This window comes from Delphinapterus leucas, chromosome 3 (assembly GCF_059928025.1).
Source record: "Delphinapterus leucas isolate spDelLeu-1000000601 "Yukka" chromosome 3, BTC_Dleu_Yukka2, whole genome shotgun sequence".
Classification (NCBI taxonomy): Eukaryota; Metazoa; Chordata; class Mammalia; order Artiodactyla; family Monodontidae; genus Delphinapterus; species Delphinapterus leucas.
The window spans coordinates 127,937,676-127,964,661 of record NC_143131.1 but is presented as its reverse complement, the minus strand read 5'-3'; the positions used below and the strand labels follow the sequence as shown (position 1 = coordinate 127,964,661).

General features: G+C 49.7%; 1 protein-coding gene across 9 annotated transcripts in view; it reads right to left on the bottom strand.

The window, feature by feature from the left end:
• Nucleotides 1–1,924: 1,924 nt before the first annotated feature.
• The window catches only part of NDST1 (N-deacetylase and N-sulfotransferase 1), a 69,253-nt gene continuing 44,191 nt past the window's right edge, over nt 1,925–26,986 (bottom strand). For 7 of the 9 annotated variants that reach the window (XM_089909557.1, XM_089909556.1, XM_089909559.1 and 4 more), the window contains 11 exons: nt 24,645–24,799; nt 23,809–23,994; nt 22,050–22,178; nt 20,577–20,759; nt 19,553–19,649; nt 18,211–18,334; nt 16,112–16,382; nt 13,259–13,429; nt 12,483–12,592; nt 10,669–10,771; nt 1,925–6,864 (listed from right to left, as the gene is read on the bottom strand). In XM_089909557.1, the coding sequence (XP_089765683.1) occupies nt 6,745–6,864; nt 10,669–10,771; nt 12,483–12,592; nt 13,259–13,429; nt 16,112–16,382; nt 18,211–18,334; nt 19,553–19,649; nt 20,577–20,759; nt 22,050–22,178; nt 23,809–23,994; nt 24,645–24,799 (1,649 nt within the window). In that variant the 3' untranslated portion in view covers nt 1,925–6,744. The remainder of the gene's footprint in view (nt 6,865–10,668; nt 10,772–12,482; nt 12,593–13,258; nt 13,430–16,111; nt 16,383–18,210; nt 18,335–19,552; nt 19,650–20,576; nt 20,760–22,049; nt 22,179–23,808; nt 23,995–24,644; nt 24,800–26,986) is intronic. The other 2 variants (XM_022590151.3, XM_089909562.1) reach the window with 2 other exon arrangements.

The window sequence follows — 26,986 nt, the reverse complement described above, 5'->3', positions numbered from 1 at the left end:
TGCTTCACCCATTTCTAATTACTTTTAAGACTTTTTCATTCCACAACTGATACATGCATTTTCATTGTGTTTAGTAAAATATTTCAGCCAAAGCTAAAGTCCCCTTTGAAATCTTCTCCCCTTTCCCTGCCCCCTCTTCCAGAACTAACCAGTTACCAGTTTGGTGTGAGAGAGAGCTAGCTAGCTACATTGCCAGGAAAAATAATGCAGCATAGCATAAGCAGTACGAGCCAGCAGAGTATGTATGTGTACTTAGTTATGGAGCATTCTCTTTCCACAAATGGTCACACTTAGGTCAGTCTCAAAGATATTTCCTGGTGGGACCTGGAGACTGAGCTGACTATTCTCTCCTCCATCGTCATGTTTCAGCATGTGGCCACACGAGTGGCTACTTAGCTGATCCCCTCTAGATGGACATCTAAGTTGTTTCTAGGGCTTTGCTATTATGGAACACACTGCCCTGTGCACCTGATCCAGGGCTTCTCTGAGGGAAATGCCCACTTCCAGGATCCAATACTGCTCCTGGGGCACCATGTCCCCTGAGTGGTCTCCTCACTTAGGGGGTGAGGAGGGTTCGATGTGTCTTTGTTCACTCAACCTGTTAGAATTGCAGGACTCTTGGGACCTCTGAGAGCACCTGGGCTGGGCTTTCACAGTGTGTTTCAAGGATTCCTAGGGTTCCAAGATAGTACGGTGACAGAGAGCAGTTGAACTGATGACAGTCCAGATACTCACCCCAAATCCAACCAGAAACACCCTTCCTGCCTCTACCTGGTTTTCAACTAAGTTTCTCTTTAAAAAACAAAAGGCTGTTTTAAAATTCAAAAATCTCTGATGTAGCCTGACCACCTACCCAGCACCGAATCCCACCTGTATCATGCAGATCCAGTGCTCCCATTAATGCAGCCTCCACCCATGTTCTTGTTGCCCCACGACCCATACCAAGCTCCCAGCTGACAAACCCCACACAGGTGTCTGCAAGTGCTGCCCTTGTACCATTGGGGCTGGTGTTTTGATGTGCTCCCAGCTGTGTCCCAGCATGCCCCAGGGCAGCCGTCCACAATTCTGTGGAGCGTCTCTGGCTCATCCTTCGTGGCCAGATTCAGTGTTCCCACACTTTCCTGTGCGGCAGGGAGTTTGTTTAAAAGCCACATTTCTGGGTCTCTCTGCCCGAGGTTCTGACTGAGTGGACGGGACTAGGGGAGCCTGGGAATGTGCATTTTGTAAAGTTCCACAGAGGCTCCTGCCTCTCTGCTCCCTGCCTCTGCCCCTCCCCCGCAAATCTCAAGCGCAACCAGGCTGGGAGGGCTAGGAAGTCATTGGTTTTTACCCAAAGTTTTCATTCCTCGGGCAGTGGGACTCTGAATTAATTAGAACCCATAGAAGCCCTCTATCTGAGCCAGGGTTTCCCAGAGTGCTGGAGAGGTTGTTAAAATGCAGGTGCTCGGGCCGCACCCCACATCTGCCAGAGAGGAATCTCTAGGGGCACAGCTGGAGAGTCTGCATTTTAAGCAAGCTCTCCAGAGTAGCCACTGAGTCCAACTCCTTCCACACCCCTAAGAGATGAGGGAAACCGAGGATCAAAGCATAAGAGTGACTTGGCCCGGTCACTTCACACACTGATAGCAGAACTAATTCTAGACTGAGGCTCTTCTCAGTGCAGTGCTCCAGCCCCAGCACTTCTCAACCATCTAGCGTGGCTGAGGGCTCTTTGTCACCTGAGCCCTCTGTCCACTGGCTGTCCTGGGACAGGCCTCTGCTATCTAGAAAAGCTTCAGTTTACAATCCATTGAATTGATCTTTCACAGTCACCTTGTGTGTACGGGGGCGGCCAGACTGGCCGTGCATGTGAACATCCTTCTTTCCACCCTCCCCTGCGGGCCTTGCAAAAACGTCAGACAGACGGACAGACAGGACCAATGTGTACAAACAGAACCCCACTTTATTAGCAGTTAGTTCAAGATTGTACATTAATGGAGGGAAGGTTCCCACTTTTAACACAACCCAAAACGGCTGGTTTGAGAGCCCTGACCAGGTGAGCGGGGTAGCGCCCCCTTCTCTACTCCTCTCCGCACTCCCACGAGGGAAGGAAACCTCTGCCTGCTCCCCTAATGTGCCCCGCACCCTCTCCAGTCAGCCCTCTCCTCTCCCCAGGAAATGACATGAATTTCATGCACAAATTACAAAAGGAGCCCTCTTGCTGATAATAAAAGCTAGCACAGTCATAGAAAACCCTCTCCGCCCTCATTCTCCTCAAGGGCCACAGAGAGGAAGGAGAGAGGGAGGGGTGAACTTATTAGGATAAAACACAGCCCGAGTCCCCCCATAGGCCCTTGACATTGACCCCACACAAAGCCCATGCCTCTCTCTTGTGGGAACTAAAAAATGTCTCTGGCTGTCTGAGCTGGCGAGGGAAAGCCTCTGGGGGCAGGCAGCAGTGCCTCGTGGGCAGCAGTGAGGGGGGCCTGGGACCTCCATCCTCACTTCAACTACAGCAGACCTGCTTCCTTCTTTGATGTCTGAAAATCCATGCTGTAGGCCCATCTGCTCATTCTAGATGGGGAAATTGAGTCCCTGGGAGGAAAACTGTCACTCAGCTACTCAGTGTACTCAATTGGGACAAAATGTCACATCTCCTGCCTCCAGCCCGGTGCTCTTCCCCGCAGCCGCAGCTTGGGTGGGGCAGCGCCCCCGCGGGGCCCTTCTTTGGTGCATCCCAGGGGCTGGCTCTGCCCCAGTGCACACAGACCATGGGCCTCCAGGAAATGAAAACCCAGAGACCACAAAACAGAGAGAAAGAGAGATGCTCTTTGGTGCCCTGTGCTCCATCACCAGGAGCAGCAAAGGGGCCAGCGCAGGATCTTCTGAGTCCGGGACGTCTCATTCCCAACAGGCCCACACTGCGTGGTCCAGCCTCTTCTCTCTAGACCCTCCCAGGCGCGGCTGTGATGCTTCCTCCCTTGCCCTCTCCAGCTCTGGCAGGCCCCTCTGCGGACTTGGCACTTGGTACAGGTGACAGCAGAGGGGCATCTTAGGATGGACTGAAGTTTTCAGGTCAGCACAAAAGGTACCAATCCCCATAGCCTAAATCACCCTTGCCAATACAGGGGTTAGAGGAACTTGTTCTATGACACCATGAAGAGACAGACAGATCCAGCATGTGGGACTTCTGTAAGACAGCAGCCTGCTAGCCTCCGAAATAATGTCATTCAAATAACTGGAGTGAGCAGAAGGGAAAGTTTACTGACTTGAAAGAGATTTTAGAAAACACAGTTCGCTGCAGCATGTGTACCTTAACTAGTTCCCGATTCCAAAACCAGGGTGTAAGTTATTTGGGAGAACTGTGAATATGGGTTGATTAGCAGATGTTGCTGGGAAATTACTGGTGTGACACTGGGCCAGTTGTAGGAGAATGTCCTAGCTCTTAGGAGATGCAGGCTGAAGCATTTGGGGTGGAGTCTCCTTCTATTTGCAACTTTTAAACTAGTTCAGAAACAATATGCTTGTACGGAAGGAAAGATTAAAATGTGGCAAAACACTAATTTTAAGTCTGAATGGTGGGCAGTGGGAGCTCATTATAGAATATTTGGTACAACACTTACTTATTTACTTGCTCTTTCTCCTAACAAACCTGTGGGGACGGCTCGATGTTGGGACCAGCAATCTCTGCGAGTCAACCAAGTAGTATTCTTCTACTGGGAACAGACCACTGCTCCCTCAGCTGGGCCCCAGAGGCACCGGCTGCTCCTACATAGGGGCTCGAAAGAGACCAGTCTTTAAACCTCAGACTCCTTCTCCAGGTGCAAGATGCCCGCACTGTGGGCAGCTCTAGAGCCCCGAGTGACGGAGGCAGCTGCACATCCCCCCTGCACCGAGCTTGAGGCACAGGTGTGTGGAGGAGATGGCAGAAGGGACGGGAGAGGTTTTTCTCTTGTTTTTGGCCAGTGACTTAGTAAACATGGAAGATGACTGACCTCTGGTTTTCTCCTCTCGTGGTGGTGGGGGGTGGGCGGAATCTGTGTTCAGCAGCTGAGAGAACCCAGAGGGACTTCTCTCCCCTCCCCCGTACCTACCGGTCCTGGAAGTGGGTTCTCGAGAGAGATTCGTTAGTGGGAAGGGAAAAAGTAGCAGTGACAAGACAGACTGAGAACATGTGACAGGTCAAGGCCCCAGCCTCCCAGAAGGGCCTGGACAAAAGTCTCCAGCATTTCCTCTGCTACCACAGGGCCTCAAACCTGCCTGTTTCTTCCTCAGGCCAGAGGACGAGGGGAGCGGACCTGCCCGCCCCATGAGGACAGGCTCCGGGCAGCCTGCCCAGGTGTCCAGGCCCAGAGGGAAGATCTCAGATGGTGGGAGCTGTGACATCCTCATGGGTCATGCAGCAGAGCCCCGCGCTGACAGACGGGAAGTGAGGCCCAGGTTTTGCACTACGGAAGCCGCTGCCCGCTCTGGGAGTCTGGTTCCTGGTGCAGGTAAGTCTTCACAAGCGTACACGCAGACATGCCACCCTGTCCTCAGACACTCTGCTTCTCATCCCCTGCAGGGTTAGCAGCAACCAGGGTTCCCAGGTTCTAAGGCCCCAATGAGAAGCATGATGGAAACGCTTCACTCAGGAGGCAGTAGAGCCAGATGCAGCTGGCCCCGTAGGACATTCCACTTCTCCATCCCAGTGGAGACCCTGGGAACTAAGATCCAGGCTCCCAGGCTGGGAAAGAACCTTTTGAGGTGGGGAGAGCACGACAGGGATGCAAATGCAGATCTGGAACTGAGAAGGCTCAAAGGCACCCTGGCTGGGAAGGAGTGGTTTGTCCCCATATCCTGGAATGACCAAGGGCGTGACAGCAACCTGGCACAGAGTAGGGTCCCAAGGACGGGCTCAGAGGCAGTGTGGCACTGGAAGAAGAGCACTGGGCTCGGCATTGGGAGCCTCGAGTTCAATTCTTGGCCCTGCTCCCAATCGGTTCTGTGACATCAGCCCTGGAGGCCACCTCCCATTTCTGGACCTGTGTCCACACCCGCTGAAGGACCCTTCAGCCCCAACATGGTAGAGTCTTCTGAACAAGACAAGGCTCTCCAGAAAGGATTTCCCAGGTGTCAGTTCAAAGCTGAACTGGCAGTGGGAGGGGCTGGGGAAAGGCACCCCAGCCTTAGTCACTTCACATTGTTAAAAGATGGGGGCGGGAGGGGTGGGTAGGAGCAGGCCCCAACCAGAAAATAGCCCAGAGACCCCCCCCCTTGTCGGCAGGGGGCCTGGAGACAGTTCTGTGGCTCCCAGGGCAGCTCCCAACGTAGCACCATGTGAGGGGAAGGGGAACAGGCCAGCCTTTAAGCCCCGGGGTCTCCTACCCCAACCTGGCTTTTCCTTTGGCCAAAAGTGCCCCAGGGTCACCGCGCTTCATGAAGCCAGATCTCCTGGAAAGAGTAGGTCTTCCTTATGCATCTCGCCACCTGTTCACCTGGGGCAGCCCCCGGGGCGGCCATGGCACTTGACCTCTCCCAGGGCACTTCCATACTGTGTCCTTGAGGCCTCCGCACATGAACACGGGCCCCCCCACCACCACCACCGCTGCCCTTCCATCCCATTCTCTAGCACTGAGATATGACGCCCTTTGGGACTGGGGCTTGCCACCATTTTGTACGACTGAATTAAAAACAAACCCAACCAAAAAAAATATAATATATATATATATATATATATACACATGTTATATATATATATGTAACACAGTGCGACCCCAGCACCCAGGGTATAAACTCTGGCACCAAGAAAAAAAAATATTAAAATACTTTAGCTTCTTAGTATTTGGGAGGTTAAGGGGCTCTCTAGAAACCCTTGGCCACAGGCAGCTGGCGCAGAGCAGGGATGGCGGTCTCATCAAGTCTGCCCAGCATCTGCCAGGGGCCAAGGCCAGGTGGGCTTAGGGACAACATATGTACACTGGGACATGTATACGGCCGACTCCACGACCGCCTCAGTCCTTTACCACAGGAAACACCACACATGTCATATCCCAGGGGGAAGAACCGGGGTAGGGTTGAGGCCTGGGTCTCTGGGTCCAAATGCGTGGCAGTGCCCCAGGGCCCTGAAGGAGGCCTTTAGGACTGGGTGGGTACTGTAGGGACCAGCGATTCTTTCTCTAAAGAGGGAAGGTGAGATGGGAAGGTATGAAGCAGAATGGGGGTGGAGGTCCAGCGTTCTCTCGAGCTGGACACGCTCACACCCAGCCTAGGGACCACCTCTGGGTTCCCAGCTGACCCCTCTGAAGAGCCTGGCTTGAACCATCACAGAAACGTCCAATCTCTCTCCCTGGTTTGGCAAAAGCCCCAGCTGGGCTCTTCTCCTCGTTGTCTGGAGGACAGGGAAAATACTACTGAGTGGACACCCTACTGGAGCAGGGAGTGATGGGATGGGATGGAGAGGGTAGGGTGGGTAGAACACAGCGATGGAAAACAGAGTCCTGTGGACTGCTTCCTACCAGCTTGTGGTCTTCCACCAACAGGAAGTGGCCTCCCCATGGAAAACTATGAGCAGAATGGACCCTGGTTGGTGAAGGAGGTCCCAGAGGCCACCAACCCAGCACTGGATGCTCTGAGGCGCGTGTGGCCCTGCCTGGGCTGCAGCAGAGTACTGCTTGTAAGTACTTGGCCAGCCCGGGCCCAGCTCCCCACCCTGCAGGTCAGTCTGGCTCAGCGTGTGGCAGGACGTCCCTGCCGTCACATTCAGTCTGGCTGTGGTGGCCGTGGCTACCTGGTGTTCTGGAGCTCCTCCCGTAGCCAGGTGGGCAGTGTCTGGCCCATCTTGTACAGCAGCTTGGAAAGCTCAATGTTGTGGTCCCGGTAATAGTCCTTCAGGAAGGTGCGGGACTGTAACAGGAAGGAAAGCTCAGATCTTGGTCATGTGCTGATTCAAGAGTGACCCCCCTCTTCTTTAAAACCACCATTCTGTTGGCATCATCCCACACTCCCATTATTTATTCACAATCTTCTTCAAAAATCACAACCTTCAAAAGAAAACTCATATAGTAGGAGGACCAAAATACAGCACACAAGGTCAAAATTCTTGTGATTGATAGGGAGAAGAGAGAGAATTAAAACCAGGGGCAAAGAAGAAAAGGGAAACATATAGTATTTTGTTGAGGATTTTAGTATTTTGTTGAGGATTTTTGCATCTATGTTCACTAGTGATACTGGCCTGTAATTTCCTTTTTTTGTGGTATCTTTGTCTGGTTTTGGTATCAGAGTGATGATGGCCTCGTAGAATGAGTTTGGGAGTGTTCCTTCCTGTGTAATTTTTTGGAAGAGTTTCAGAAGGATAGGTGTTAACTCTTCTCTAAATGTTTGATAGAATTTGCCTGTGAAGCTATCTGGTCCTGGGCTTTTGTTTGTTGGAAGATTTTTAATCAGTTTCAATTTCAGTATTTGTGATTGGTCTGATCATATTTTGTATTCCTTTCTGGTTCAGTCTTGGAAGATCGTACCTTGCTAAGAATTTTTCCATTTTTTCTAGGTTGTCCATTTTATTGGCATATAGGTGCTTGTCGTAGTCTCTTAGGATCCTTTGTATTTCTGTGGTGTCAGTTGTTACGTCTCCTTTTTCATTTCTAATTTTATTGATTTGAGTCCTCTCTTTTTTAAAAAAACTTTTATTTTTTATCTTTGGCTGTGTTGGGTCTTCGTTGCTGAGCGCGGGGCTGTCTCTAGTTGGGGCGAGCCAGGACTGCTCTTCATTGGGGTGCGCGTGCTTCTCACTGCGGTGGCTTCTCTTGTTGCAGAGCACTAGCTCTAGGTGCCTGGGCTTCAATAGTCGCGGAGCACGGGCTTCGTTGGTCCGCAGCATGTGGGATCTTCCCGGACCAGGGCTTGAACCCATGTCCCCTGCATTGGCAGGTGGATTCTTAGCCACTGCACCACCAGGGAAGCCCTCCTTTTTTTCTTGGTGAGTCTGGCTAAAGGTTTATCAATTTTGTGTATCTTCTCAAAGAACCAGCTTTTAGTTTTATTGATCTTTGCTATTGTTTTCATCTGTTTCATTTATTTCTGCTCTGATCTTTATCCTCAACAAAATACTAGCAAACTGAATCCAACGATACATTTAAAGGAGCATGATCAAGTGGGATTTATCCCAGGGATGCAAGGATTCTTCAATATACGCAAACCAATCAATGTGATACACCATATTAACAACTTGAAGAAGAATAAAAACCATATGATCATCTCAATAGATGCAGAAAAAGCTTTTGACAAAATGCAACACCCATTTATGATTAAAAACGCTCCAGAAAATGGGCATAGAAGGAGCCTACCTTAACATAATAAAGTCCATATATGAAAAACCTACAGCTAACATCATTCTCAATGGTGAAAAGCTGACAAGTGATCACAAGACAGTGATGTCCACTCTCACCATTTTTTTTTTTTTTTGCGGTACGCGGGCCTCTCACTGTTGTGGCCTCTCCCGTTGCGGAGCACAGGTTCCGGACGCGCAGGCTCAGCAGCCATGGCTTACGGGTCCAGCCGCTCCACGGCATGTGGGATCTTCCCGGGCCGGGGCACGAACCCATGTCCCCTGCATCAGCAGGTGGACTCTCAACCACTGCGCCACCAGGGAAGCCCCACCATTTTTACTCAACATAGTTTTTAGAAGTCCTAGCCACGGCAATTAGAGAAGAAGAAGAAATAAAAGGAATCCAAATTGGAAAAGAAGAAGTAAAACTGTCACTGTTTGCAGATGACATGACACTATACACAGAAAATCCTAAAGATGCCACCAGAAAACTACTGGAGCTAATCAATGAATTCGATAAAGTTGCAGGATACAAAATTAATACACAGAAATCTCTTGCATTCCTATACACTAACAAACAATGAAAGATCAGAAAGAGAAATTAAGGAAACAATCCCATTTACCATCGCATCAAAAAGAATGAAATACCTAGATGTAAGGCCGGATACTATAAAACTCTTAGAGGAAAACATAGGCAGAACACTCTCTGACATAAATCGCGGCAAGATCTTTTTTGACCCACCTCCTAGAGTAATGAAAATAAAACCAAAAATAAACAAATGGGAACTAATTAAAAGCTTTTGCACAGCAAATGAAACCATAAACAAAACAAAAAGACAACCCTCAGAATGGGAGAAAATATTTGCAAATGAAGCAACCAACAAGGGATTAATCTCCAAAATATATAAACAGCCCATGCGGCTCAATATCAAAACAACCCAATCAAAAACTGGGCAGAAGCCATAAATAGACGTTTCTCCAAAGAAGACATACAGATGGCCAGAGGCACATGAAAAGATGCTCAACATTGCTAATTATTAGAGAAATGCAAATCAAAACTACAATGAGACAGCCCCTCACACCAGTCAAAATGGCCATCATTAAAATATCTACAAATGACAAATGCTGGAGAGGGTGTGGAGAAAAGGGAACCCTCCTACACTGTTGGTGGGAATGTAAATTGGTGCAACCACCATGGAGAACAGTATGGAGGTTCCTTAAAAAACTAAAACTAGGTCTATACAATATGATCCAGCAATCCTCCTCCTGGGCATATATCCAGAAAAGACAAAAACTCTAATTTGAAAAGATACATGCACCCCAATTTAATAGCAGCACCATTTACAATAGTCAAGATGTGGAAGCAACCTAAGTGTCCATCAACAGATGAACGGATAAAGAAGATGTGGTACATATATATATATATATATATATATATACACACACACACTATAAAACACTCAGCCATTAAAAAGAATGAAATATTGCCATTTGCAGCAATGTGGATGGACCTAGAGATTATCATACTAAGTGAAGTAAGTCAGACGGAGAAAGACAAATACCGTATGATATCACTTATATGTGGAATCTAAAGAATAAATCTATTTACAAGACAGACTCAGAAAACAAACTTATGGTTACCAAAGGGGAAAGGGAAGGGGGAGGGACAAATTAGGAGTATGGGATTAACAGGTATACTGCTATATATAAAACAGATAAGCAACAAGAATTTACTGTATACCACAGGGAACAAGAAACTACCACAATATTATAAATCAACTATACTTCAGTTTTTAAAAAATTATCAAGGGGTAATGGAAAAAAAAGGGAAATGTAACCAGAGTCACAGTGTGTGCCCTTTCCCCTATATCCTTATACATGCCATCCTCTCCTACAAGAATGCCTTATCCTTCCATGCCATAGGTCCAAATACCACCCCATCCTTCCAGGCCCAACTCGAAAGACACCCCCCCACCTCGTCTGAGAAGCCTTCTTACCCATCCAACTTCAAGTGGCATGTCCTTGTTCTGTAGTCTCACAGCACTTGTTCATACCTAACTACACAAAACACTTCCTCCCTTGTATTCTACTTGTTGGCACATGTGACTCATTTCCCTCCTAGACTAGGAGCTCCTTGAAGGCAAAGAGCAGGTCTGATTCATTCTCAAAGTCCCATAGCATTCAGCCCTTGTAGAATACTCATTTGACTAAATCAATTCTGATCCACTATATCCCCTAGCCCACATTTCCTCCTGTTAAGAACACCACCCAAGAAATGCCAAGGTCCTTGAGTGCTGCGTGTCAGGTAAAGAGAAGACTCCCTCCAGTACAGGGACCCCCCCAACATTTATTCCCCTGCTGCAGGCAGCAGGTCTGCTACTTACGTCCAAGTCCATCTCTGGGTATTTCCGGCCCTTGCTTTTGCCTAGACACTTGGTTTTTCCTCCTTCGAGCAGCTGGCACCAAAATCCTTTCTTTGGATCAAACCTGTGAAGGTGGGGAAAGCCTGTGGGTGGGAGCTGGCCCGGCCGAGCCCAGCCCCTTCCCACTTCAGGCAATGTTCACAGACCTCAGGAATGGCAGAGCCTCCTAGAAAGTCACAGGATCCACTCCCATAGGCACACTCTGGTCTGTGGGACTGATACTTGCATCTGTTTGCCCAAGCTCTGGCTCTGGGCTCCACTAAACACACCTGCCCCCTCTTCCCAGCAGAAGGCAGGCCGCACGCTCTGCGATCTCTCTTCTCCTGACTGGGCAGGCTCAGTTGCTGCAGCAAGTCCCTAACATGAACACTTCCCATCCTTCCTTATTCTGGGGATCCTCTTAGCACTCTCCAACTCCGGGGTGAGAACCCAGTAGGGGGAAAAAAGTTTAGTGGAGGTTCTTTTGCTTTTCAATAAATTCAGTCTTTATCAAGAAATGCTGTATCTACAGTTGCATTTAAGCATGTGCATCACTGGAAAGTTGTGGTTTTTTTCTAATGAATTTCAGAAATGATAGAGCAAGACTGCCTTCAGAATTGAAATCATGCTGGACCTTCAACGGTATTTTGGGGAGAGGAGATCTGATGCTGTCATGGGGAGGAGAGGCATAATGGCATCAGAATTCAGTCCCAGATCAGGAACCATTAGGAGGTTCCTGGGCATGAGGACAGAAGGAAAACACAGTTCACGTTTGGCAGGAGAGGGAGATAGGGACTTTTGAATGGGTCCCAGGGTAGGCACATGTGATGGTGATGGCGGGGACGATGACGATGAGCGTAGCTATCATTTACTGAGATTAGTACATCCCGGGCACTGAGCCAAGAGCCCCACCCACATGCTTTCATTCAAGACAGTGACCCTCCGGAGGTAGGAATTATTACCTTTATCCCCAACTTACGGAGAAGGAAAGTGAGGCTTGAAGGAACTAAGACACATGTCCAAGGCCCACAGTTAAAGAAGATGTCTGAGATCCTAACCCAGGCATCTCTACTGCCACAGCCATACCCGCAGCTGCTGCTCCCTTCTACCCTCAAAGGGAAGGACTGACTACCATTTTCCACCTTCCGTTTTCAACTTCCAAAGTAAGGAGAAGGGAATATTCTTGCTGAAGGGCTTTCCTAAGAAGGTAGCTGGGGAAGGTGACTACTTCTCCTTCTCTTGAGACTCCCTCATCCCGGTGAGCGTGTCACCTGTCTGTGATGTACCCTAGGAGACAGCCTCTCCCCAGCCCTGAGCCCCCTCAACACAGGCTGGCACTTATCCATCTTGGGACAGCGTTCTCAGTGCACGTGCACTGGGTTTTGAGTGATGGGAATGATGAGTCAAGGACAATATTTATAGTATCTTTTTCCTTAAATTATATTGAAGTCATAACCTAATGATAAGAAACCCTTGTGGGAACTGGAATTGCTCATTGCTGGTCTAACTTAGGTAAGACACTGAAAATGTTCAGCCCAGAGTGAAAAGAACATCCCAGGTGTAGGACTGACCAGAGTAGAACAGAGTCATCACCTCACTTTTTCCTGAGTCAATATCTTTATTAATGTGGCTCAAGTCATGTTAACTTTCCTGCTAAACTGCCATCAGGGACATGCGTACTTCCTCACATTTGCTGACTAGTCTGTGTTTTTCTCCTAATCATTCAAGCCTTTGGCTTTTGCGCCCAGGTGCCTGCTCAGGACATCCCCCCATTGAAAGGCCAAGGTAACACTCACGCCAAGGTTTTGTGGTAGTCAATGGTGTTCGTCACCCCAAGGAACTTTTGCACTGTGTCCATCACTTTGGCAGGTTCCGTTCGCAGCAGTTTGCCGTCCAAGACCAGAATCTGGAAAAAAAGAAAAAGGAGAGTGTGATCCGAACCTGTTTTCACTCCAGTGGCAAACAGGCCCCCAGTCTTCTGGGTCAGCAGCCATGGTCATAAATTGGGGACCCCACACTCTGTAGACTGCTTCTCCCTCCACCTGTGGACGGGAGGTGCCCCCATGCCTCAGTCCTGGGCAGTCTAACTAACTCCCTGCTTTCTGCCAGCTTCCTCTGACCGATGCCATCCTCTCATAGGGTTTAGGCTATCGGCAAAACCCTGCCTGCCCCTCATATCCCTATGACACCCCCTCTCTGTCTCTCTCCAAGTTTTTGGACCACATGTCATTCTCCTGCCTAAACCCTCCAAGGGTTTCCCTAAAATGCCTCAGCAATCTGGCCCCATCTACCTCTGCAACCAGGCTCTCCCTCCGTCACACACACCTTTCTCCCTCACTCCCAGGGGCCTATCCCAGAGCTTTTTGGGTCCCCTTAGGGATAAAGAGCCTGTTGTGATGGGACAAGGGCTTGGGATAAACAAGACTGAAACCTTTGAAGACCCCAAAGATCTAACTCTCCAATGACACCATGTCTGGCCCTGTAACTGGTAAAAGAGATTTTGAGGCTCTCTGCTAACCGCCCAGAGCCAGGGCTGTGATTGCCCCCCCGAGGGTCAGGGACAGGCAGCTACCTGGTTGGCGTGAAAGGCGCTGAGCCAGCGCTCAATGTGGGTGGCATACCAGCCGGGGACCAGGCAGCGGTTCTGGAGGGCGCGCAGTTTCAAGGATGCATCGGGCGCAGCTGTGATCACCTCGTGGAAGGTGTACTTCAGGGCTACTGGGTCATCATGGGCTCGCTGGTGCTGCAGACAAGGGGAGAGAGAGGGTCAGCATGTCACATGGAGGGACCAAAGGAAGAGGCTTTTGTGGGACAGAAACCAGGAGGCAGCCAGAAGACCCTGAGCTGGAACCAGGAGCCCTGGGTTCAAGTTCTGGTTCTACCTGTCATTACCGTGTGACTTCAGGGAAGTCATAGCCCCTGGGAGCCCTAGTTTCTCCATCTTTGAGAGATGGGAGTTGGACTAGATCAGAGCTTCCAAATGCTGGTTGCTTCACACCACCTCTGTGATTTCTGCCATATCCATAAACCACCTGTACGTGACAAGTCAACGTAAGTTTCTTTGCATTGAATCATCTTTCTTATTCACGTAAATGTATTTCAAAATAAAACTCAATACTGTCTCCATAAATAGAAAATTAGAATCAGTTGTCATATATAAAGGTAATCATTCATAAATACAATAAAAATAAAGCAATGTTCTCAAACACCAGGCAGATACAAATGTCTGCTACAGGCCCTGATACAGTCATGAGGGTGGGGCCCCTGTGATGGGATCGGTGCCCTTGTAAGAAGAGGCACCAAAGTTTGCTTGCTTGCTCTGCCATGTGAGGACACAGAAGGTGGCTGTCTAAAAGCCAGGAAGAGAGCTCTCACCAGGAACCAAACCGACTGTCCCCTTGATCTTGGACTTAGACTTCTAGGCTCCAGAACCGTGAGAAAAAAATTCTGTTGTTTAAGCCACCCAACCTATAATATTTTGCTATGGCAACCCAAGCAGTCTAAGACAGAAGGATTGGGAAAGAATTGGAAAGGGGAAAACACCAGGTTTGAACCACCTAAAATAACACCACAGGCAGTCGGCATCTGCATAATTCCCAAGTCCAGAGATCAGGAACCTGTCCACCCGGGGTAACCCTCACGAGCCCCTACACCTCCACTGAAGATCACACAGAGCTTGGGTGGGGGAGGTGCAATAATGGTGCATAACAGCTCCCCCTCCTGACCTCCCCTCTGAGGCAGGCCACTGTCCTTCCTCTCCCTCCAGCACCTTCCTGGATCCTCCTGGTAGGAATTAGTCCCCCTTCTCCTTATCCCGCCTCGACCATGGACAGAAGAAACAGGGTCTTAGACCTCGAGGAGCTGGGTTCAAAATGGCAGCATATGAACTTGAGCTAGTCACCTGGCTTGCTGAACCTTGGTCTTCTCATCTGTGAGAGGGGACACGCACAAAGCCCTCTGCCCTCTAGAAAACTGCCGTGACGCTCCAATGAGGTGAAGAGGTAGAGCAGGAGCATTAGAACAGAATGGGGACGGATTTCAGCCAGGGCCGCTTTCCCTCTACAGCCTTCTCCTTCCTCTTTCCTTCCCCCGATAAGAGCAGACAGCCAATCTCTGCTCATTGCCAGGAGGTGGGGAACACTCGGCAGAGCAGAAAAGAGAAGTGGCCTTTATTCCCCCAAAGACAAAGCCCAGAGGGAAGGAGAATACTGAGGTATAGACAGAAGGTCCTAGAGAAGCAAGTGGAAGAGAGAGATTGCCCACCAGACGAGGAGGGTCCCCAGGCTTGGGGAGTGAGAAGAGAGAGAGAGGTCTGTGGGAACAGGGAGCAAAGAGGGTCTGCACCTGCCTCCTACCAGCCTGTGGCCACAATGAGGCCCCAGAGAGGAGGCTCAGAGGGTGGCCAGACCTAGAGGGGCCTTCCTTGATCGGCTCTAGACGAGGAAGCCCCACACCCTGGCACTGTGGCATAATCCTAGGAAGACTGGCAGGCAGGGGAGGAAAACCCCCAAAAGGCCAGAGCCTAAGCTTTCCTGTAAGCCCAGTGGAATGATGTTCAGAAAAAATTAAGTCAGGTCATTGAAATTAAAGAAAATTCTAGTTCTTACCTAGTCAAGTAGGAACTAGGAGTCACACTCTCTAGCACAAACCGCAGTCCACGTAACTTCCTTACCTGATCGAGCATTTGCATTCTCCACTAAGAATGGCAGGTCCTGTGTCTTGTCCTTCTCTGATTTCCCACCTCCCTTCCACCCCGTGCCCAGCAAGGAGGCCACAGTTAGTATGAGCCCAGATCACTGTTCACCGAATCTAGGCTTCCTCAAGATGGAATCAGCCTCCACCTCTTGTTGGTGTCAGAGTCAGAGGCAGGTCCCCAGACGAAGCTGGGAGGGCGAGCAGGTAACTCGGCTGGTATTCAACATGGATTTCTGCCTGGCTTCTCCTCCGGGCTAGAAGTGCAGTGGAGGCGGGACCATTCTTACCCACCACGGCATTCCAGGAGCCTACTGAGGGCTGGCACAAAGGAGGCGCAAAATAAATATTTGCTGAGGGACTTCCCTGGTGGCCCAGGGGTTAAGAATCCGCCTGCCAATGCAGGGGACATGGGTTCGAGCCCTGGTCCGGGAAGATCCCACATGCCGCGGAGCAACTAAGCCCGTGCGACACAACTACGGAGCCTGTGCTCTACAGCCCGTGAGCCACAACTACTGAAGCCCAAGCGCCTAGAGCCCGTGCTCCGCAACAAGAGAAGCCACTGCAACGAGAAGCCCATGCACCACAATGAAGACCCAACACAGCCAAAAATAAATAAATAAAATTTAAATAAATAAATAAATAAAATTTAAATAAATATTTGCTGGTATTTATTGGTGGCTGAGCGGTAGACAGAGCCCGTACCCCCACCCAGGGCCCCACCCCGGCTCACCTGGTACCAGGAATAGGCTCGGTCTGCTGGGTTGATGAGGATGGTCAAGACCTTGGCCTTGGGTAACAGGGCAGCCGCCCGCCGGGGAGCCACTTCCGAATCAAAGTAGTTGGCGCTTTTCTCAAAGTAGAAGTCAGAGGTGGTGTTGGAGGGGATAGGGAAGAACTCCATGTACCTGCAGGAAGCCCAGAGAGCAGGGCTCGCAGGCAAGACCCAGGATGAAGGGGCCTGAGGGATGCAGCTGGGAGGGCCGCGGTGGCTGGGGGTGGAACTTGAGAAAGCAAGCAGGCACATGGCTCTCAGTCAAACAAGGACTCACTTCTGGCCCGGGTCCTAGACGGAGTGGTCACTTGGCAGTCTCCCTTTTATGAGTTCATTCCTCTTTCGGGGAGACTCTGGGGTCAGGAGGATGTGAAGACTTGTGGGTGTGGTATGGGTGGCAGGGTATGGGAAGAGGGCTGCATCTTTCCATCCTAAATGGGATGGTCCCAGAGTGAAACTCGCAGGGCCCTAACTCTCACTGCCGCTAGGGGGCAAGCGGGGATGCCTCTGACCCGGGGACGCCAGCACTGTGGGGAGGGACGCCCTCTGCTGCCTCCAGACTGACCTCTGATGGTGCTTTCTAAGCTGCTACTGTGGACCAGGAGACAAGGCGGGGACGGGGTTCACCTCCTGCCACCCATACCCCCTCCCCGGCCTCATACGGGTGAACCTGATAGCTTCCCAGATGAACCTCCCACATCACACCCAGAGTGACTGTCCACACCAGTCCTTTGAGATCACCTGTAGGTTGAGGGCCCCTCAGAAAACTAAGTGAACACTCCAGACCCTCCCAGGAGCACCTACTGAGGCAAAATAGAGGTACACCTTCAGGGGTTTGAGGGAACCAGAACCCACAAAGCCTACCCCAGTTAAGGACGTAGGATCCCTACTCTATCCTGTGAGGTAGGGTTTCTCTTAGGTGGTCCCAGGGACCCCTTTATCAGAAATCAGAATCACCTGGGGGCTTGTGAGATTTCTGCACCCCTACAAACAAAATCAAAATCTTGAGAATGGAGCCGAGAAACTGCTAGCTCTCTCACATTTCTGAATTTTCTCTACAAAATAGCATTTTTACGTCCACAATCCATCGTTTGTTATATCTAAATGGAGAAAGCTCTGAGAAATAAGCTTTTTTCCTAAGTTTGTGGCAAAGATATTTGGCAGCAAAACCTGACTTATGAATCTTACTTGGCATAGATATTCACATACTTTGCTACAGATTTATTAATGTATTTGCTAATGGGCACTGCCCCAGACCTTGGTGAAGGTGCTGTTACAGATACCGTGTCTCTCTAAATCCGGAAAGAGGTGACTTTCAATAATGCATCTGGCTACAGTGGGTTTTCGATAAGAGATTGTGGCAATACTGGAGCGAGAAACAGACAGGTAGATTGACAGACAGATGATTGGTTAACTGAAAGACAGCTAGAAAGAGACTGATGGAAATACACACAGAAAAATACCACAACACAAACAGAAGAATGCCCATGATCTCTCTCCTCAGGTAAACCACTGACATAAAAATAATAAACAAGAGGAACACATGGGTTACAACTGCTGGTGACAGGTTCTGGTGAGAATCTGCAATTTCAACCACCTCCCCAGGAGACTCCCTGAAGGCTAGAAAGCCACCTCTGAAGGGCTCACAAGAACACCTCCTGCTCCACAGTCAGCCATCCACAGTGGGAAGGGCCAGCCTTCGGGTCAGAACCCTTGGATTTCAGCCCCAGCTCTCGGGACCTCGGGCATGTCCCTCTTCTCCTCTGGGACTCAGGGTGTTTCTGTGCAGGCGAGGGAGGGGCTGGACTTTGATTTCCAGTATTCTCAGAGCCCAGGCAATAATGTAAATGGGCAAAGGGCTTCCTCATCAACTATCCCATCTGTGACCAGGCTCCAGCATCATGACTCAAGGGTCGCCGTGTTTTGTCCCTGTTTACAGGAACTAGCTGTGTGTAAGCGAGCGCCAGCTGCTTCCTGCTGTGGCCACAGCAGACCTCCTCCTGGGTAGACTCCATGGAGACCATCCCATCCCACTGTTGACAGAAAGGCCCACTCACCAGTCGATGCCTTTGTGATAGTTGTGGCCATTAAAAAACTGGATCTCCTCAAAGGTCTCGGAGCTGGGGTAGTTGCTGCTGAGGTCGGGGTGCATGCCCAGGAACAGGTAGAGGGCCGTGGTGCCTGCGGGGAGGGAAGGTAGGTGAGACCTGGGCCCAGCACCCCAACACAAAGATGGAGTCTGAAATTCTGGGTTCTGGCCCTGGCTCTCCATTACTCACTGGGAGATAGTGGAAAAGTCCCTTCCCTTCTCTGGGTTTAGTTTCCTCATCTCTACCATGAAGGAATCATACTAAACTCAGGATGGGCAAATACATGGCTTGCACGTGGGCACGCCAACTCCTGCATCCACTGCAGACATCACTAAACCATCACAGCATTCTTCATCACTAAACAAAGACTTGGCCTCAGAATCCTCTCACCACTGTACTCCAGCAGTCATGTCCACTTGATAACTGTCTCCTCATAATCCAGGAATTAGACGGTTTCTGCTGGTCCCTCTGGCTCTGGGCCTCTGTGCTCTCTGGCACTTGGGAGGAACTAAAGGACAAGGGAGTTCCAGACTCTCCAGTGTGCTGACATGAAATTCTTGAAGGGCTAAGAAATCTGGCTCAGATGCCTCCTCTTTGGGTACCCTTCCTTCACTCATACTCCCTCCCCTAATTGACAGTACAGGACCGACCCCCTCCTTTAGAGAGTTCATTCCTTTCCTACATGTGAGTCTACAGTTAATACGCTATAATGAGAGGTTCCAGAAGAGAAGGAGACTACAGAGTTTGGTGATCAAGAGTATAAGTTTTGGGGTCACAGAGACCAGAGTTCCAGACCTGGATCTGCCATTTCCTAACTAAATGTGTTAGGGAAATCACTTAATTTCTCTGAGCCTTGAGTCTGTAACATGGGAGTACCCATCCATGCCATATAGTGCGCATGGTAAATACTTAGCAACCATCTCTCCTCTGCTCCCTCCTGTACCTCTGGCAGACATGACTAATTGATCACAGTCTTCTTTGCTCTGAACCAGTTTTGCCTGGCACTGCTCCAACATGCAGAGTAGCCAATCTGGGCTTCTCTGATTTTACTCTGAGACTCCCAGCAGGACACAGGGAGAGCTCCCTGAGGCTGTGGTTCAGGACAGACAGGAGAATCCAATGCCCATCCTCTATCCTCTTCCCATCTCCACACTGATGGGCAATTCATGTTCACCCCAGCTTCACTCTCACTTCCTGGGAAAGAGGGGGCAGATTACTGGGGAGTGGGACTAGGGCATGGTGGCCCCCAGAATTCTGTGGCTGAGAAAGCAGGCACTGGGGGAGGCTGGTCAAGAATGGAGAGACCTGCCTGTTTTCTGGGGGCCAATGATGAGGAGCTTTGGGAAGCGGTCACACGTCTTCTCCTTGGACCAGATGTCTTTATGGCGTTTGTCTTCACAGGGATCCTAAAACAACAGGGGAAGAGATGTCAGGGGTGCCCAAGAATGGACACTGGACTCCCACTGCACATGGATATGTGGCTCTTACAGCCCTGAATGACAAGCGTAACTGCATGTGCCCTTGTCACATCCCCATCTCGGGACACTGAACGGCTGGCAGGCAGCGACCGTTTCTAGTCAGTCTCGCGCCCCCAGACATAGCCTAGTAAAATGCTCAGCACAACACTTGGCTCATGAGCTCCTATTGTTGAATTTAAAAGTTCAGCAAGAGGTCAGCAAACTTTCTCTATAAAGTTTAGTAAATCTTTTGAGATGTTTAGTAAATGTTGTATTTTAGGCTTGGGTACTATCCGGTCTGTTGCAACTACTCAGCTCTGCTGTTGTAGCTTGAAAGCAGCCACAGATGGTACGTACAAGAATGAGTGTGGCCATGTTCCAATAAAACTTTATTTACAGAAACAGACTGCAGGCCAGACTGGCTCACAAGCCATGGTTTGTGGACCCCTGAGACCATCAATTCCAGCTTCTGCTTCCAGTTTTTTTACAGCGCCCTGGGGCAACTTCCCCAAGAACTGTCCCCCAAGCCCTCTGATCAGTCCCCTTTCCCATGCTCAGAGCCTGCTGGAGTGAGAAGGTACATGCCAGGCAGGGCAGCTGCTTTCCACACTTGTGTACACTGTGTTCCCGTACAGTTCTGTGGTGCTGTTTTTCAGAGGTGAGTATGCATGCACATAGGTCTGCATGGAAGGTCTAGTGTGCACAAGAACAAGCAAGCATGCCCACGCTGGTGAGCAAGTGTGCACCTGAGTTTACACTTGAGAGAGCATGAGGGCCTGAGGACTGAGTCCCTGAGACCATACCTGGGGTGCATGCCCGTGGGTGGTAGGCCTTCCATCCCTGCCATGAGGCACCCAGGCCACCCATCCCACCCACCTGCCAGAGCGGGTCCTTCTCCTCAGAGAAGATCTGGAAGTACTTCTGGGCCAGCTGCACCGGGGGCAGTGTCTGCAGCCGGAGGTTGGTCCAAGAGTGCAGGAAACGCACCAGGTGCTTGAAGGTGTACAGGCCCAGGCGGTCGTTCCCGTAGTTGGACAGGTGCGTCATGAAGATGCTAATCTGCTCCGGGGAGGGAAGATGCGAGGCGGGGCCAGTCAGCCTCTGAGCCCCTTTCACTACCTTCACCCCCACTTCTGACCCTCTGGTCTTGCTTGAGCTTGTAGGGCCGCGCTCAATGACCAGTCCAAGGTTCACCGGGACTGTCAATAAACTCACCGTGTGAGCTTGAGCTAGGTACAGCCAGGTGAATCTGGTCTGACGCCTGAAAGGGGAAGCTGACCTCCTGTGCAGTCATATGGGTGCTCTCTTCTACTTTTTTGGCAGAAGGGTGAGGGGGTGCGTGGAAGATAAGGGGTACACGGTTACCCCATAAAGGAGATAACACCACCACTTGATATCTATCTAATATTATTAAAGTATGGATGATTATTTCCATTTTACAGATAAGGAAAGAGAGACCCAGAAAGTTCAGCTGAACTATATATATAGTGCATTTTAAACTATCTATCTATCTATGTAGATATATAGTTTAATATATAGCTTAACAGATTCAGTTTATTACCATGTATATTTATACAATATTTATATTTTTATACACAAACACAAAGATTGGAAAAAGAACAGACAAAAATGCCAACACTAATGGACTTCCCTGGTGGTGCAGACTAATAAGAACCTGCTGTATAAAAAAAAAAAATTAAATTCAAAAATTAAACAAAATAACAAGTTAAAAAAAAAAGGGGGCTTCCCTGGTGGCGCAGAGGTTGAGAGTCCGCCTGCTGATGCAGGGGACACAGGTTCGATCCCTGGTCCGGGAAGATCCCACATGCTGCGGAGCAACTAAGCCCGTGCGCCACAACTACCGAGCCTGCGCTCTAGAGCCCATGAGCCACAACTACTGAGCCTGCATGCTGCAACTACTGAAGCCCGTGTGCCTAGAGCCCGTGCTCCGCAACAAGAGAAGCCACCGCGATGAGGAGCCCGCGCACCGCAATGAAGAGTAGCCCCCGCTCACTGCAATCAGAGAAAACCTGTGCGCAACAACGAAGACCCAACGCAGCCAAAAACAAATAAATAAATAAATAAGTTTATTTTTTAAAAAGTGCCAACACTGTTGTATGGAAGTGCAAGATTATAAAAGGGACAAAAAGACTGCTCAGATTCTCCACCAAGGTCATGCAGAGGAGCGGGGACACAGCCAGGGCTAGAGTGCGGGTTTCCCAACTCCTGGCTGCACACTTGCTCCTGCCCCTCCCCCCAGGCCTGGGAAGGCCTGCCTCGGCTGCAGACGACTGTCAGACTGTCCCGCAGCCCCTCCTCACCGCCAGCCAAGGGCTGCGGAGCACTCACAGGGTTGAGGAGCACCGTGAGGAAGAGCTCGCCCCCGTTGATGATCTTGTCCAGCTCGCTGGAGCCGCCTGGGTACTCGTTGTAGAAGATCGTGTGTGTGAAGAGGCCGCAGGTCTGCCGCGGGAGGACCTGAGGATGGGGCGGGAGAGACGAGCTATGGCTTCTCCAGGCACGGATGGTGACGAGCAGGGTCACCAGAAAGGGGACCTCAGAAAGGCAGCCTCTTGTGTGACCACACACACCCCAACCCTTGGGGGTCTTCTCCACCAAAGACCTGCAGCCTGTGATACTCCCCCAAGTAAGCCCAGGGGCCCTTGCCATTTTACATATGTAAACACTTTTCATATTTCTCTGTACAAAATGAGCAGACTCCAAAGTAACAGGGACAGGCAAGTGAGAATGTTTCTGGAAATTTGGACTGTGTGCCCAGCGAGGGTCCCTGCCCCTCTCTAGAGCAGCTCTCCCAGGCACAATCTGTGACTTCTCTCCTGGCTTTACAACCTGCCTCGTAGCACTCCTGGTTGTACATTGGTTTAGCTGTTTAGTATGCGATCCAGGAGGGCAGAGAACTCACCCGTCTCATCACCGCCTCATCCCCAGAGTCAGTAGGAACGCCTGGGAGGTCAGAGGATAGATGGATGCAGGCATGAATCTGGCCTTCCCATGACTGCCCATCTGGACTGATGAGAACCGTCTAGCCACTCCAGTGGCTGAAGCCAAAAACCTGGAGTCATCCTTGCCTTACCTCTCTCTCCCATACTCTATATCCAAGTAATCAGCAATTCCTGTTGGCTGTAACTTCTAAATATATCCAGAATGTGATCACGTCCCAGCGTTGCACCCTGGTCCAAGCCACTATGCCTCAAGGGGAAGACTGCAGCGGCCTCCTAACTGGTCTCCCTGCTCCCCACTTGGCCCCCTACAGGCTTTGCAACTCATAGCAGCCAGAATGATGGAAATCCTCTTAAAATATGAGTTAGATCATAAGAGCACTCCATTCAAAACCCTCCCATCACAGACTAAAAGCTAAAGTCCATCCAGTGGCCTTATGTTGCCCTGCATGATCTGGTCCATCAATCACCCCTCTGATCTCATCTCCTACCACCTCCTCCCAACTTGCTCCCTTCCAGCCATACTTGTCTCTTAGTTGGTCCTCAAAACCACACAGCACAAGCCTGCCTCAGGGCCTTTGCACTTGTTTTCTTTTCTCTGCCACGCATGCTCTTCCTCATGTAGCAGCATGGCTCATTCCCAGGAAGGCTCTCCCTAACCATCCTGTTTAAGCTTCTCCTCTCCTCAGTACTCCCTGTCTCCATTCCCTGCTTGATTTTTCTCCACAGCATTTATGCCATCTGACCATTGTATACTTTACACAGTTATGAATGCACTGTCTCCTCACTAGAATGTCAGGTCTACAAAGGTGAGGACTTTTGATTTTGTGCACTTCAGTATTACCAGTGTGTAGAAAAGCGACAGACACACATTTTACATAAGCCAACAAATGGATGAGACAGAGGCCTTTCCCAGGGCCTCACTAGAGGCCCATTAAAGAATGCTCATCTCCTGATCCCCTGCCACAAAAGCATAGGAGTAGCTCACGAAAGAGGCAGACTGGTAGTCCTCCTTCCCTGGGATAGAGAGCCTCAGGTGACAGAGGGGACAGTAGAAAGTGGCCTGAAACCCCTAACCAGCTCCCCAGACTCATGCTTCCCAGGATAGCATGTGCATACCCGCCTCCCAGGCTCTGGGCCACACTCACCATGATGCCGTTGTGGATGAAGCCGCGGCGGTAGCGGGCTGGCTTCAGGTGGGGGTACTCCTCCGTGCTGGTCACGCGGATGTTCCACACCTGCTTCCAGGCCTCGTACAGCTGCACGTGCACAGGGTACACGCCCGAGTGGTGGGGCGCCACTGCGTACCCCATGTCTGTGGGAATGCCGTGCTCCTGGGGAGAGGAGGGCCAGGGCAGGGTGAGCAGAGGATTTCTTCCCCTCTGGGCTTTATCTCCCCTTTGCAGAGAAAAATCAGAGGCTAGAACGGCAGAGCAGCGGGTCTGAGCCCTTGAGGTGCAGATGGGGAAGCTGAGGCTCAGGGCCCAGAGTCTCGGAAAGAGGCACCAGCCGAGCCGGGACTCCAATTCGGCCCAGCATTCACTTCCTGCAGCACCAGGAGTGAGGAACAAGGACGGGTGCTGTTCCTGCCTCTCTGGGCCTCTGACTGGCTGGTGGCTCAGGCTGAGCCAGCAAGCAGGCTTCATCCCCTCCTTGCTGGGCATCTCCTCCAGCCTTCTGGGGTACCCACTCTAGCCTGAAGATGAGAGCTTGGGCTCAGGAAGCAAACAGGCCTGGGTTTAAGTCCTGCACGGACCTCTTATTAGCTGGTGTGGCCTCCCAGAGCTCCAGTTTCTTGTTTAAAATGAGGCTATTGAGATACCAGCCTCTTGGGATCCCTGTGAGGCTTCAATGAGACAGCAGCTATAAAGATGTTAATAAAAAGCTGTCAGACGAACTGCAGAAGCAGCACAAGGCCAGTAGTTCTGACCCCCAGCCCAGCCCCAAGCCCTCCCGGCTCTGCCCTGTAGGGAATCTTACTCACGACAGCGAACTTCTTGTTCAGGGCCATCTGCTCAGCCAGTACGGACTGGTTGTGGAAAAGGTGGGGCTGCATGTGGCTCCACATGTGGGGGAACCACCAAAACTCCTTCACGTACGACAGCAGCAGGTCGTCCCCCGCGTCCTCAGCATCAGTACCTACAGCCCGAGCACAGGCAGCTCAGCCCGGCCCACCTGCCATGAGGCCTGGTGATGGGTGTGCACGGCCACAGCCCACCTGAGAGCTGCTTAGAGTGGTTCCGTGAGCTACAGTGTGGGGCAGATAGAGCCCCAGTCCAGGGCCCTGGATTCGAGCATGGCCTTGACTCAGTGGGTGACTTTGGCCAAGTACTCCCCATCTCTGGCCCTTGGGGCCTGTCTATGCAATATGCAGTTCAGAGGCAATGACTCTAATGGTTTCTTCTAGCTCTGACTTGCCTGCTGTGATTCTATTCCTATTTTTCTACTGGGTCATTTGTCTTTTACTTATTGACTTGTAGATGCTCTTTGTATATGTACAAGATGTTTAACCCTGTCTTGTGTATATCACTACAACTACATCTGATATGCTAAGGGTTAAGAATATAAAAATACACAGACAACCAAGTGTTGCTCTTATTTGGCTTTGGAGCTATGCTGCAGACTTTCCTCCCAGAACTGCAGACTAATAGGGTTTGCCTAGAACTCAAGAGAGGCTGTCCTCACTGTGGCCCATGCAAAAGGCAGCTCGAGGGAATGCTCACTACAGATGACTACTCAGAGGCTGTTCCCTTCTGCCCAGTCCCAAGGGGCAGCTTGTGAGGACCTTGGGAAAGCCCCCAAGAGGAGGGCAAATATGAACCAGGCAACCCTGAGCCTTCAACCTCCACCCTTAAGACTCAAAATTAAAAAATAAACTCATTCCAGATGAAGGAACAAGATAAAAACTCACAAGAACAATTAAATGAAATGGAGACAGGCAACCTACCTGAAGAAGAATTTAGAGTAATGATAGTAAAGATGATCCAAGATCTTGGAAAAAGAATAGAAGCACAGATTGTGAAGATACAAGAGATGTTTAACAAAGAGCTAGAGATTTAACGAACAAACAGAGATGAAGAATACAATAACTGGAATGAAAAATACACTAGAAGGAATCAACAGCAGAATAACTGAAGCAGAAGAATGAATCAGTGAGCTGGAAGACAGAATGGTGGAAATCACTGCCACAGGACAGAATAAAGAAAAAAGAATGAAAAGAAATGAGGACAGTCTCAGAGACCTCTGGAACAACATTAAATGCACCAACATTTGCATTATAGGGGTCCCAGAAGGAGAAGAGAGAGAGAAAGGGCCTGAGGAAATATATGAAGATATTATAGCAGAAAACTTCCCTAACAGGAGAAGGAACCAGTCACTCAAGTCCAGAAAATGCAGAGTCCAATACAAGATAAACCCAAGGAGGAGCGTGCCGAGACACATATTAATCAAACTGACAAAAATTAAAGACAAAGAAAAATTATTAAAAGCAACAAATAACATACAAGGGAATCCCCAAAAGGTCATCAGCTGATTTTTCGGCAGAAACTCTGCAGGCCAGAAGGGAGTGGCACGATATATTTAAAGTGATAAAAGGGAAAAACCTACAACCAAGAATACCCAGCAAGGCTCTTGTTCAGATTTGATGGAGAAATCAAAGCTTTACAGACAAGTAAAAGCAAAGTGAATTCAGCACCACCAAACCAGCCTTAGAACAAATCCTAAAGGAACTTCTCTAGGCAGAAAAGAAAAGGCCACAACTAGAATCAAGAGAATTATAAATAGGAAAACTCACCAGTAAAGGCAACATAAAGTAAAGGTAGGAAATCATCCACACACAAATATGATATCAAAACCAGCAATCAAGAGGAGAGTACAAATGCAGGATATTGGAAATGCATTGGAAATTAAGAGACCAGCAACTTAAAACAATCTTGTACATATACAGTCTGCTATATCAAAACCTCATGGAAACTGCACACCAAAAGTCTACAACAGACACACACACACAAAAAAAGAAAAAGCAATCCAAACACAATACTAAAGATAGACATCAAATCACAAGAGAAGAGGACAAAAGAGGAAGGGAAGAAAAAAGACCTCCAAAAACAAGTCTAAAACAATTAACAAAATGGCAATAGGAATATACATTTAAATAATTACCTTAAATTAAATGCATTAAATGCTTCAACCAAAAGACATGGGCTCGCTGAATGGATACAAAAACAAGACCCATATATATGTCGTCTACAAGAGACCCACTTCAGACACAGGGACACAGACAGACTGAAAGTGAGGGGACAGAAAAAGATATTCCATGCAAATGCA